This window comes from Passer domesticus, chromosome 15 (assembly GCF_036417665.1).
Source record: "Passer domesticus isolate bPasDom1 chromosome 15, bPasDom1.hap1, whole genome shotgun sequence".
Classification (NCBI taxonomy): domain Eukaryota; kingdom Metazoa; phylum Chordata; class Aves; order Passeriformes; family Passeridae; genus Passer; species Passer domesticus.
Window position 1 is genome coordinate 13,247,469 of NC_087488.1, and position 12,143 is coordinate 13,259,611.

At 42.3% G+C, this 12,143-nt stretch overlaps 1 protein-coding gene across 4 annotated transcripts in view; it reads left to right on the forward strand.

Annotated features, from left to right (window-relative positions):
* The window catches only part of SDK1 (sidekick cell adhesion molecule 1), a 382,991-nt gene that overhangs the window by 292,581 nt on the left and 78,267 nt on the right, over positions 1-12,143 (forward strand). For all 4 annotated transcript variants that reach the window (XM_064390819.1, XM_064390818.1, XM_064390817.1 and 1 more), the window contains exons 24-26: positions 3,743-3,852; positions 6,279-6,429; positions 8,255-8,492. In XM_064390819.1, coding sequence (XP_064246889.1) covers positions 3,743-3,852; positions 6,279-6,429; positions 8,255-8,492 — 499 coding nt within the window. The remainder of the gene's footprint in view (positions 1-3,742; positions 3,853-6,278; positions 6,430-8,254; positions 8,493-12,143) is intronic.

Consider the following 12,143-nt stretch of genomic DNA (forward strand, 5'->3'; position numbering starts at 1 on the left):
TTTCTGGTGATTAACTTTATTTGCAGGCAGCACAAGACCTGCAGAATGGCTGAAAGCTGTTTCTGAAGAGGCATCACATTTCCTGGAGCCATGAGTGTATGGGCTATTATAGAGAGTTTTTGCTTAAAGCCTTTCTGCTGTTTTTAGAAAGATTTTTGTGTGAATGTCATGGTGAGCAGGAGCAGACTTTCAAAGTGGTAAAACCTTTAAAGTATTATCTCTGTGTTGCCTTCTAAAGCTGTGAGTTGGGAAAGAAGTTGCAACTTTACCCATGAATTTGTGTGGTTTTGTGGGTGAAGCCAGTGACCCAGATAGGATTCATCCATTGCACCAGGTGATTCTCTGGGTGTCGTTTTCACTTCAGAGCTGGTAAATAAAGTGTCTGAAATTCTGACAGTTTTATGCCCTTGACAATCTCTAAATCAAAAATGGCTGAATCGATGTAAGGATTTAGTAAGAAAAAAAATTGCACCTGGGCTGACATCCCCTGAACCGAATTTCTCCCAAAGCGATTTCAAATGTGTGAGTTATGGACCTCTAAAACGAAAACTCTGGCACATCTTGAACTATAGCAGGACAAGGGCTACCTCTGTAATGTGCAGAAACATTGTGTTCTCCCTTCCTGCAGTCAGTACTTCGTAACTGAAGTTTTGGGGGCGTTTCTGTCTTATACACATTATGTTTTCATGCCAAATTTTAATGTTTTGGGTCTCCTTTTTAAAGTCAGAATTCTGCAACTTTGCTTATGCAGTGCATTTCACCAGAAAACGTTGAGTCATTTTATAAAATATGTAACATTTTTCCTTTTAAGAAATGGAGAAACTAATGCATGGGGAAGTAAAAGGTTCTGACATCACTCCCAGTATTGTTTTACACTGTCTCATTTCTGCAATAATGAAGGAATATGGCCTTTTATTGGATGTATTGCCTTGGGAGCAGCTGAGGGATGGCAATGAATATGTGCTGAGCATGATGGGTGATGGTTACTGAGCATTCTGTGAAGTGTCTCAGGGGACAGAGGTGTTTTTATTGTGGCAGGGCTGGGGTCCCTGAGGGCTGTGGCCCCGTGGCACAGGGAATTGGTGCAGAGTGTGTTCCTCGAGGAGTTTTTCTGCTGATGGCAACAGAAAAGCAGCTGGTGCCTCATCTGCCTCCCAAAACAAAGCACCCACGAGCTTGTGTGATCTGTCAACAAACACCATCCTGCTCTGAAGTGTGCATACACTGTTATCCAAAAAAACAGCTACAAGAAAGAAAAGCCTTTAACTTCACTTGATGTTCTGCAGAGCGGCTCAGAGTGGGCTCTCCTGCCCCTCAAAGGACTCTTTTATCCCAACCACTGCCCGTGGTTCTTTCTGCCCCGTGGGAATCCCTTTGTTCTCTGATTCTTGAAACTGATAAGTTTCCTCTGATCTGACATCAGAGTGTTTCAGCAAAAATAGTTTTCTTTTCCTTCCACAGCCTGAAACTTGGAATCTGCTATAGATTTTGGGGAAGTTAAAAATATAAAGTCCATCACCGAAGGTTTTCTTCTAAGGCTCGCTTCTGAGAATACACACATGTATATATTAAATAAATAAAATGAAATTTCTTCTGAGCAACACGGACCTAGTACAAGATCCTTGATATTTCCACCTTTGCAGCCCACCAGAAAATGTCTCACAGAGGCAATGTCAGCCCTGCTGGGCCATGTGGTCCTTAATGTGTATTAATGACCTGCCTGCTCTGCACAGCAATTACAACCTGTGGGCCCTATTTTTTTTTCTCATTATTTTGTTAGGTAAGAAATATTTTAAAAAGCTCTTACTGCTCTTAGAATACGAAAAAGACAACTTAGTCACCACTGGAGATTATTTGCAGTCTCCAGAGCACTGTGGATTGTTGCTATACAATTACTGCAGCACTTGGAGGTGATGCTGTTACGTGCAAAATTTGCAAAAATAAGCATTTACTATAGACTTCCTACAGTATTAAAAGTGTTCTCTGTTTTCTTGACTGAAATCAACACTCTCATCCTTTCTTTGTTTGTGTAGGGCTTTCTTTTCTTTTAAATCTCTTTATCAACTCTTTGTTCTGCTGGTTCAGTTTAGGGATGTTCTGTTTTACCATACAGATCCATCTCAATTTGTTTCCCTTCAGCTTCCACGTCCATGGGCTTCCCTACAATTTATGGAGCTTGGTTAGGACTGGGAATTTTAAAAGGTCCATAATTTTCACTACCATCTATTTTATATGTTGTTTAGTCTATGGCAGTGACCTTGATCCCCCAAAAAGTCTGAAAGGCCCATCAAGACCTGCCCAGCCACATCCTCCATGGAATCAGTGTTCTGCTGGGAAGATCAGGCAGGCTTCTTTCCACAGTGCAATGCAGAACTTACTTCTCTGGCCTAATTTTCTTTGTGTCATTTCTTCATGCACAAACATAAATATGCAGCACATCAAGTCCTGGGTGAGCAAAGAACTAAAACATCTATAAATAAATCAGGCTGCTTCTTCTGAAGGGAAAAAAAAAAAAGAAAAGAGTGAATGAAACCTAATTTTCTATTTGAAGTACTTGGGGTATGTGAGATACTTGGGGCTGTGGCGCCTGTCGAGTGTTTGACAGCATCTGTGGCTGTAACTGGTACACAGAACTTGCAAGGGATCTGTTTAAAAAAGATTAAAGGAAATGGCTCTTTACACAGTGGGTTGCGAGCTTCTGGAATGTGTTGCCACAGCAGCCTGTGGGAGTAGATAGTGTCAGTAGGTTAAAAAGGGATAAGGTGTCTTTGTGGACGTTAAGTCTGTGAATAGACACTGAAGGGAAAAGCTGCCCAGGGACCCTCTGGCACCCTTCAGCCCCTGACTGTGGATACCAGGGCAAGGGAATTGGGCTGCACTTTGCCTGAACTCCCCTGGGTTTCAGCACCTGTAAATCTCCAGAGTGAAGCCCAGCCATCCAGCCCTTCTCTTCTCCCCTTCTCCACGCTCCTCCCATGGCTCAGGCACAGCCTGCCCATGCATGCTTCATCTTCCAGGTCAGGCTCTGGCTTCTCTCATTCCCTGTTGGTTTCCTTTTAAGTCCTGATTCATCTTCATTTAATCTCCAGAAAGCTGCATAGAAAGCAATGCGCAATTCTCATCAGTGCGTAGTCCCTTCTAACTCTGCTGTGGCTGAAGGCCCGTGTTGGGCAACATGTTGTGATTAATTACTACAAAGGGTTGCTCATGGAAAAGTCTGGCCTAAGTGCAGAGCAGCAGATGAGGTTAAAACACTTTTGTTCTTTGACTTTGTTCTTGTTTCTCTGTCTTCATTTCCATGGCATTTTGCCTCCATTGAGACTTACTTAGTATGCATCAGTTCCTGCGAGTTATTATCAAGGCTATTTTTCATTCTCTTATATTACTACTTGATACTTTTGTATTGTGGCAGGAAGATTGAACAGGGTATTATTGCTCTCATGGTGTTTTTTCTGGAATGGATCTTATCACAGGATCCAGTGAAATCCCATCACGTACAAGGAGACTTGGCTAACTTGGCTGGGTTTTCTCTTTACAAATAACTAGTCATATAAAAATTAGTATTAACTGGAAAATGTGTTTAACAGTATTTGTGCTTTCACTGCTGTGGTGGCACACATTGTAAAAGAGGTTATATATATTTATTTGTAAAAGAGGTTATACATATTTATTTATAGATATATTTAGATAGATATATATATATAACCTACTTTGTATTCCTTCTAACCTCTCCCATGTACAGGTTGGTGTGCTGGGTGATGAAGAAGAATGGGTGACTCTTCATGAGGTGGAGAATGAACCTGATGCTCAGATGCTGGAGGTACCAAACCTCACTCCTTACACTCATTACAGGTAAGAACAGCAGGTAATTATCTGCAACATGGAAAAAAAAGAGAGTAAATAGCAGCATGAAACAACTTTCCTATTCAGAAACATCTTGCTGAGTTTTATAATCTGAACAAAAGGGAAAAGCTTTGCTGTTTTCATAGGTTATACTTAAAATTACCGATCTAATATTGTCAGTGGTAATTCACATAAAATCCAGTTAATAACATTGAGAAGGAAATTCTAGTGCTCAGTGAGATGCTTTTACAAGTAACTGCTATCCTGTGACTTCCCTCCCTGAAGAGAGCACCAGTGGAACATCAGCCAGTGACAAATCAATCATAGTTAAACTGGTGCAAACCTGTAATTACATATTTGCATCAGCTTAAACATCTCTTTATTGATTTAACTTAATTTGGTAACATTAGTTAGATGAAACCTTTGTTTATAGAAATTTACCAAGTTAAGCTTAATAGATATAAGCAATGCCTAAACTGATTGAGGTGACTCTGCATTGTGGGTGCACCCCAGTTAAACGAGATTGATTTTTAAATCAATCCAATCCAACTGATGCTGTGGTATAGACAAGACTAGAGAATTTGAGGTACTCAGCCCTAATGAAAAATACTTTCATGATCCAGCTTGCTAATGTAGAGGCTGGTGGAAAGGAAATCCAGTGGCAAGTGTTAAATCAGCACTCTAGAAACTTGTCCATTTTGTGCTGGCTGAAGGGGCTATTAACTAACCCATGTGCTGTTGTAAGCCAGGAGTAGGTGCAACCAAGGAGAGCTCATGTAATTTACAACTGACTCAGTGCTGGCATGTAATTTTCCTCACTTGGTCACAAACCTAGGAACATACTGAATTTCTCACTAACCCTCCACTGAAGTGTTTTAAACCTCATCTTCCAGAGCTAAACGTTTTACTGAAAGGTCTTTGCAAATTTTTTTGAACTTAAGTAGAGATTTCTGGTGCAGAGGTTTTGGAAAATTATCTTCAGGTTAAGAGGATTTTGCTCTCCTTATAAAGACAGATCCTAAAGCTGAGAAGGCAGGGGTGAGCAGGAAAGTGAGGGTTGTACCACAGTTCAGCCTTCACTGTCCATGAAGAATAAGGAAGACTTGCACACCCAGACAGGTGCATGGAGAAACATTTTTGGGATAGCAAATAATGAGGAATATGAAAAATTTGGGCTGATTGTTTTTTCCCAGTTGTTAAACTTTTTGGTTTATTTTATTCTTACATCTCATTTTTCTCTTGTATTCATTAAATTCTAGAATGGTCCCACTTATGCTGGAATCTTTCACACATCCACTTCCCTTTGACTTTTTTTCATTTCAAGGCAGCTCCTTGAATTTTGCCTATTTTTTGTCTCTCCTGCATGCACAGATGGGAACTTTTATCAGTTTTGCTTCAGTCTTGACCAATTTTATACAAATTTTTGAAACCTAGAAAGCTGTTGCCAATTGGATTTGTTGTCCCCTGATCAGCTTCAGTCATTGCTCACTGAGGAAAAGCATGGTGAGCGCTGATTATCAGAGCACATCTTTACAGGTCATTCTTCTTTCCTATGCTTTGGGCCAGTGTTTGAGGGTGAAATCAGGACAGTATTTGTTTAATGTGTTTCCTTGAGTACACTTTGAAGGGAGATCAGAGCAGGTAAATAAACACTGCTGTGTTGACTGCCTCATCCTTTTCCCAAGCTCAATCATTAGGTCTAAAAATTAAGGGTTTAATGTGAGCAGGTCACGTATTTATGTGCAAGTGCTGGGTGCTTCCAGTTGCTTGTGAGGGGTGAGAGTATCTGAAATATACAGCACATCTTAATTATGTGGTGCTCCTTGTAAAAAAAAGATTTCCCTAAATCTTTTGTGACCCAATAAGGATTTCTATTGTAGAAGAGATGGTTTCAAGCAGACAGGGTATTTTTTAAAGATGCATATCCATATTAAATAACTTAATCTTTCTTGTGCAGGAAGGCTGAAAATGCAGCGCAGGGATAAATCAGCCTCTTTCAACGCGTAATTGAGGGGAAATGTTATCACCAGTATATTTTTTATATTGACAGGGAATGAGACTATCCGAAGTTTGATATTTTAATACCTTTCTGAATGTATTGTATGAGCATCACCAGAGAAAATCACTTACTGCCAGCATAAGCTCATCAGGCTTGGTATAATTAACATAAATTTCTCACACAAATACCTAAGTTTCTAATAGACCCTACGCTAATCTCATTTTCATTTTTTAAATACCTGAGAGGATCTGAAAGCAGTTACCATCAAGCATTCAGCAGTGAATACAAAGGGGACCCGCGTGCAGCGACCTTTGCGGAACGTTTTGAAAGCCGCTAATTCCTATTTTTCCACCCGTCCTCCCGCCCTGGAGAAGACAGGGAGCATTCCCCAAGCCCTGACAGCAGCACTCAGTGCCTTTTTCCCCCCTTGCTGCAGGTTCCGGATGCGGCAGGTGAACGTGGTGGGCCCCAGCCCCCTGAGCCAACCCTCGCGGGTCATCCAGACCCTGCAGGCCCCGCCAGACGTGGCCCCCGGCAGCGTCACCGTGCGCACGGCCAGCGAGACCAGCCTGTGGCTGCGATGGGTGGTGAGCAGCTCGAGGGACATGGGGATGGGATGGGGATGGGGCTGCTCCCCCAGGGCCAGGGCAGCCCTCCCAAAGCGCCACCTCCTCCTCGTGGCGCTCAGCGCAGAGGAGTAACAGCCAAATTGTTTCCTTTTCCAGACTAGTCGGAAATCTGAGCCTTGCCTTAAGTGCCTTATTAATCAAATAAATTGCCTACTGCCACTGTTTCTGCCACTTCATCAGGGGAATGTGGCTGTGTGTAAAAGCTTGGCTTTGAGGAGCTCCAGGACCACAGTCTGGGTCAACACATGGGGCAGGAATGGGGCGCTTGAGCCAATTTTCTGCTTTCCAGGGCTCGGTTGTTTTCTCTGTACAAAACAGTCCCCAGAAGGTGCACCCCACCATGGGAAGCATCCTGTGGTTCTCAGAGCTGTGGTGCAGCAGCAGCAAGGCTGACACTCCTGTGGGAAGATTAGATTTAGCTGAATCGGTGTGGAATTACATGCTAAAATGCAGAGATAAATGATTAATTGCAAAGATGTGGCAGTTGCTGACATCGCTGTGCCCCTTTGCCCATCTCAGTTACCTGCAGAGTTGCCACGTTGGGATTTACTTGGCAATTAACCTGCTCCAGAATGGTTTTTCTTCACCCCTGTTAGGCAGAGTTTTCCACTGGGGTTACTGTGGTGTGAAGTTGATGAAGCACAGGTTTCCTTTTGCCCAAATGTTAGCTTTTCCATGCATAAACTCATTATGGCTGGAAGTCAAAATCAGGCTGGGAACAAGAGGGTTTTTCTCCTGTTGGAAAGGAATAATTCCACTTTCTCAACAGGATACTGGACTTAATGCTGAACCTTGCCAGACCAAAACCTGAAGCTTGAAAGTGTTGCCTCACTACCCACAGAAAAGCCATTGCAGTCCTTTGAGAGGCCACACACAACTCTGTCATGGCTTTTCTGTGTGAATATCATGCCCATGTTGGGACTGTATCCAGACCTACATATCTTCCACCAAAATTAACTCTAGGTTGTTTTAAGACCCTATAAAACATTAAGATTGAGCTGCCTGAAAGCCTGTTTTCCTTTGAGTCAAACTACAGGGTTCAGGAGAAGCAACAGCCACAACTAAAAATGACCTGATAAATGCTTTTCATGCTTAATAACATCAATATTTGAAAGTGTTTAATGTCTTTTATTTCAAGACCTGCAGGTGAATCTGTTTTCCCCTGGGAGCTGGGGATTCCTCCCTTCCTGCAGAATGAGGGTCACGCTTCTAGCCCTGCGTGCCTGCGGGGTAGAGTCTTCTAAGCTGTGAAATGTTAATGTGTATCCAGCTTTCCCAGTGAATCAGAACTGAATCTCAGCCATCCGTGGCATCGCGTAGTTAGTTTTACAGTAGAAAAACTCCAAACTTTATGAAGTAGGCTAATTATTTCATATTTTAATCTCTGAAATTGCTTGGGGAGTTAGAATACTAGAATGAATCTCTACTGATAAATGAGTAGGCAGAGAGTCAGTAAAAAAAAGTTAAAAATGTACGATAAATGAATTTGTCACATGCTTCAGCAATTTATCATTCATTTCCATAATTAATCACAAAGCTCTGAAATATACTGTATTCATATCATCTCTGATGATACACCCACAACAAAGGGCTTGGTTTTGTGAGCAAACGTACTTGGCTCAAAACTAAGGTAAAAAATCAAAAGAAAAATCCCAAGCAGCACAGAAACCTAGAGATCACGAACCATAAACCAGAAAATCAACCTCTTGATCGTTTTTGCCTTGCTGTGGCCTGCACAGGGGTTCAGGCTGACAGGAGCATTGTGTTTTCGTGTCACCCGCAGCCGCTGCCTGACACGCAGTACAACGGGAACCCCGAGTCGGTGGGGTACAGGGTCAGGGCGTGGCGCGTGGATCTGCCAGCCCCAGCCCTGCTGAAGGTCCTCGCCGACCGCCTGGCGCGGGAGTGCACGCTGGAGGAGCTGCAGGAGTGGACGGAGTACGAGCTGCAGATCCAGGCCTTCAACGCCATCGGGGCAGGGCCCTGGAGCGAGCCCGTCAGAGGCCGGACACGGGAGTCGGGTGAGTCCGAGCACCAGAAAACCCAGGAAATTCACCCCTTTCTGCCCTTTTAGTCACATTTTAATTTTTTAGTTTGGTGTTTCGATGTTGGGTGGGGATTTTTTTGCTTGCTGAGCCGTGAAATCTGAAATTAAGTTTTGAAAAACGATCTTGAGATGCACTGCAGGCAAAAAGACGTACAGACATTTGAAGGGTTATTTCTTTTGTTTTATTCCTACCTTGCTTTCATGCACAAACCTTCAGGTTTTTTATTTAAAACAAGCACAACAAATTCTCCCCATTTCTGCCCCAGTGGGGACAGCACAAGGAGAAGCTTGTATATCGACTTTTCTGGCCGAAATGCTCTCTCATGCCTCCTCTTCTTCCCCAGTACCCTATTTCCCCTAATCCTTCCCTTTTCTCCGTCTGCTTCTAGCCTGAGGCACATTTTCTCACAGCTGTGGTTACCTGAAATTTCATTTCAAGCCCCAAATAATTCTAAAAGGGCACAAGTCACATTAGAGAGCTGATTACACAGAGAGAAATAAAATAATTACCTGAGCTTCTGATGGCACGTTTTCAAACCTGCCTTCCAAAATTGTGTGTACAAGGTTATGTAGACATAACCTGCTCACAGACCTGAAGCAGCAGGGCTGTATTGTTGAGCTGAATTGTCCAGGCAAGCACAGAGACTTCAAATATCAGAAGGAAGCTGTCACTCTCAGGCAACAGTAAATTACTGTTAGCTCAGGAGAGCAGCGAAGGCAGATGTTGAAAAGCTGCTCTCTAGCTGTTGACTTCCCCAAAACTTATTTCCAGACCTACCCTGTATACATCTGGGAAATGAAAAGTTATGTTGCAAGTTAGCAACAAAGTTGGCGACATGAGCAGTTTAAAAGTTTAATAATAAATCTGTTTGTGACACTTATTTTTGCAAGGTTCAATGCTGATTTTTCCCCCGGGTTTTTTTTTTTTTGGTTTTTTTTTTTTTTGTAAATTTCCTTTGCTAAAGAAGTGTTGGGATTTAATCCAGTGCATGCCTGATGTGAGCATGTCTGTGCCCTGTGTACCACGCAGTGTCCCATGGTGGGAAGCGAGACCAGGCACAGCAGGGTTTGGTCTGCTGGTTCAGATAACTCTGCTTTGAACTAGCCAGGGAGAAAGCTAAACAAAGTCATCCCCCTCCACTGAAGTGTTGCTCTTTGGGAAGGAGTAATTGGAAAGCGATTGCCAGAGGTATTTTAAAGAAGGCTTGTGCTGGAGTTAGAGATAGCACGACCCAGACAAAGCAGTTCTGTATCGTAATAAAAAGATATCACATCCTCCACTTTCGCCTCTCTGCTGCTCTTCAAACACTTCTTTTGAAATGTAGTAAATACTAAGATTAAGTCATTTCATAAAACCTTAGGATTGCAGAGCTCTTGCTCAGCATCTAAAGATCAGAGGTTACGTGTGGATCTGGCATTTTCTCTGGGAGTATTAAGAGAAGGTTGACTTGAAACTGATTGTGGGAGGCACGCAGAACCCAGGATCAAAATAACACAAAGCTGTGATCTAGGCCGTAAGGACTCGTTTGGTTTTTTCCATGTGTTTGCTTTGATACCAACATCTGATTTTTTGCATAGAGCAATTCAGGGTTCAGACTTTTGGCTGTATCTTCTTAGATTTCGAATATACAAGATGTGCTGGCTTAGCAGCAAACTGTATGAAAGCACTTCAGGGAATCTGGAATTAACCTGTATGCACAGTCAAATGGGGTTAAAATGCAAATAAAAGCTATTTAAAGCCGGAGAGAAAGGTCAAAGCACTTTTAGGTCTGTCTTCGGAACTGTAAGAAAAATTCTATTTATCGCTTATGTTCTGCAAGCACTTCAAAATATTTTTTTTTCCCGTTTTTTAGGTACAGAGTCTTAGGGAAGTTGGTTTGCTGGTGCTGGTGGTTGTAAACATCCCACACAGCTGGCCAGAAGTGCCTTGGCCAGGATCATGCGGTGCTTCATTGGCACAACTCCTGGTTCCATGTTTTATGCCATCCAAGGAGATAAGGAGTAGAGCCCAGGCACTAAACCAGGTCATGGTATCTGATGGCAGTGCAGCCACTGGAGCCCAAAATCTTTATTGAAAATAAAGCTCTGTTTGAGCATTTGTTTGCTTTAGCTTGTGCAATCACAGCACTGATAGCTGAGCACAAATGCCAACAACAATAGTGGGGTATGTCATTACAAGTACTCACTGGTTTCTGAAGCTCTTGAATATATAAAACAAATCAAACCCAAAGAAACTAGGAGGGAATAATAATGCTGTAGGTTTTGGTAACACTGGTAAACAGTTGGGAATTTCTAAAATGAAAATCTGGGATAGGGTTGCAAGCAGCTGAAGGTGGAGGGAGATGAATTAGGATTTTTAAACAGGACAGGTTCTATCAATCCAAAATGTTTTTGTAATGTTAGAAATTAAATAGCTCATTAAATTTTACAGTGTAAAATAACTGCAGAGTAACAAGCTCAGTTTCCACTCAATAAATTGACAACGACAGTAGGTCCAATATAGAAAAAGCAAGAAATTGCAGAGGCATCTGATGTATTAGAACAACCTTGGCAGGGCTGCTTCTTCTTAGATAGAGACCCTGTTGCTTTCAAAAAAATTCATCTCAGATACACCTAACCCAGTGCCTTAATGGATTTTGTGCTCTTAATATTCAGCTACATGAATGTGTACACTCATCTTACAGGATGAGCTACTGTAGGAGCATGGTCACACATCCATGGCAAGGATCAATCTCCCGGTGCTTGGGAGTCTGACCTTCACAGAGCAGTTACTGTGCTGTGATGGAGCATCTCTTGATAATTCAAATGTGGTCCAGTGTCACTGTGGGAATTTGTACAAGCTAAGGATTTGGCCTGCAGTACCTAATTTTGTAGGCAAAGTGGATGTGTGCTGCAGCTATGCTAGTTTTGCCGTGAACCTTGCTGGAAATTTGCACTTCTTAGCCAACATCAGAAGTACAATGTGCCACTTTAATTTTTGCTTTCAAAAAGAGTGAGGGATGTGCAGATAAAATGAGATGCAAAAATGCAGAGAACCACTGCATCCCACTCTCTAGCTTTCTTAGAAAGCCAGAATACAGACTAGCTTATTAAAAGCTCCTTTTGGCCCAGTTAGAGACATAAAACGACATAATTTGCTGTACATCAGATGTGGCTGTGTCAGATGTAGAAAGAGGATGCATAATTTTAGATGCCAAAGTGGATAACCTTAAAAACTTGAGCTGTTATTGACGTTCCAATGCAAAGTGCCAGTAACTCTGTGATTTCCTACGTTTGATCTTCTGAAGTGCTCCGTGCTGGCACTTGGCTGGATTAGCTCATCGTTTAGTTTCAGTGTTTCCGGTTCATTTTGTTCATGCTCTGGGACTTTTTTGGACACTGTTGCTTAGCTTCTGAGCTGTTCTTGCAGGTTACTAATGAGAACTCAGCTTTTTGGAGCTTATAACAAAGTCTTCAGTTGCAACAGTTTAAGGAGACCAGCATTAGAGAAGGGAGCTTGCAGAGGAAAGAGGGATTATGTGCCTCACTCACTAATTAGTCTTAGCAAACTGTAATTTCTTTGAATCACAGCTTCCTCAGAGAGGAGATGGGTCAGAGAAATGAAGGTTACCTTTCAATTCATTCT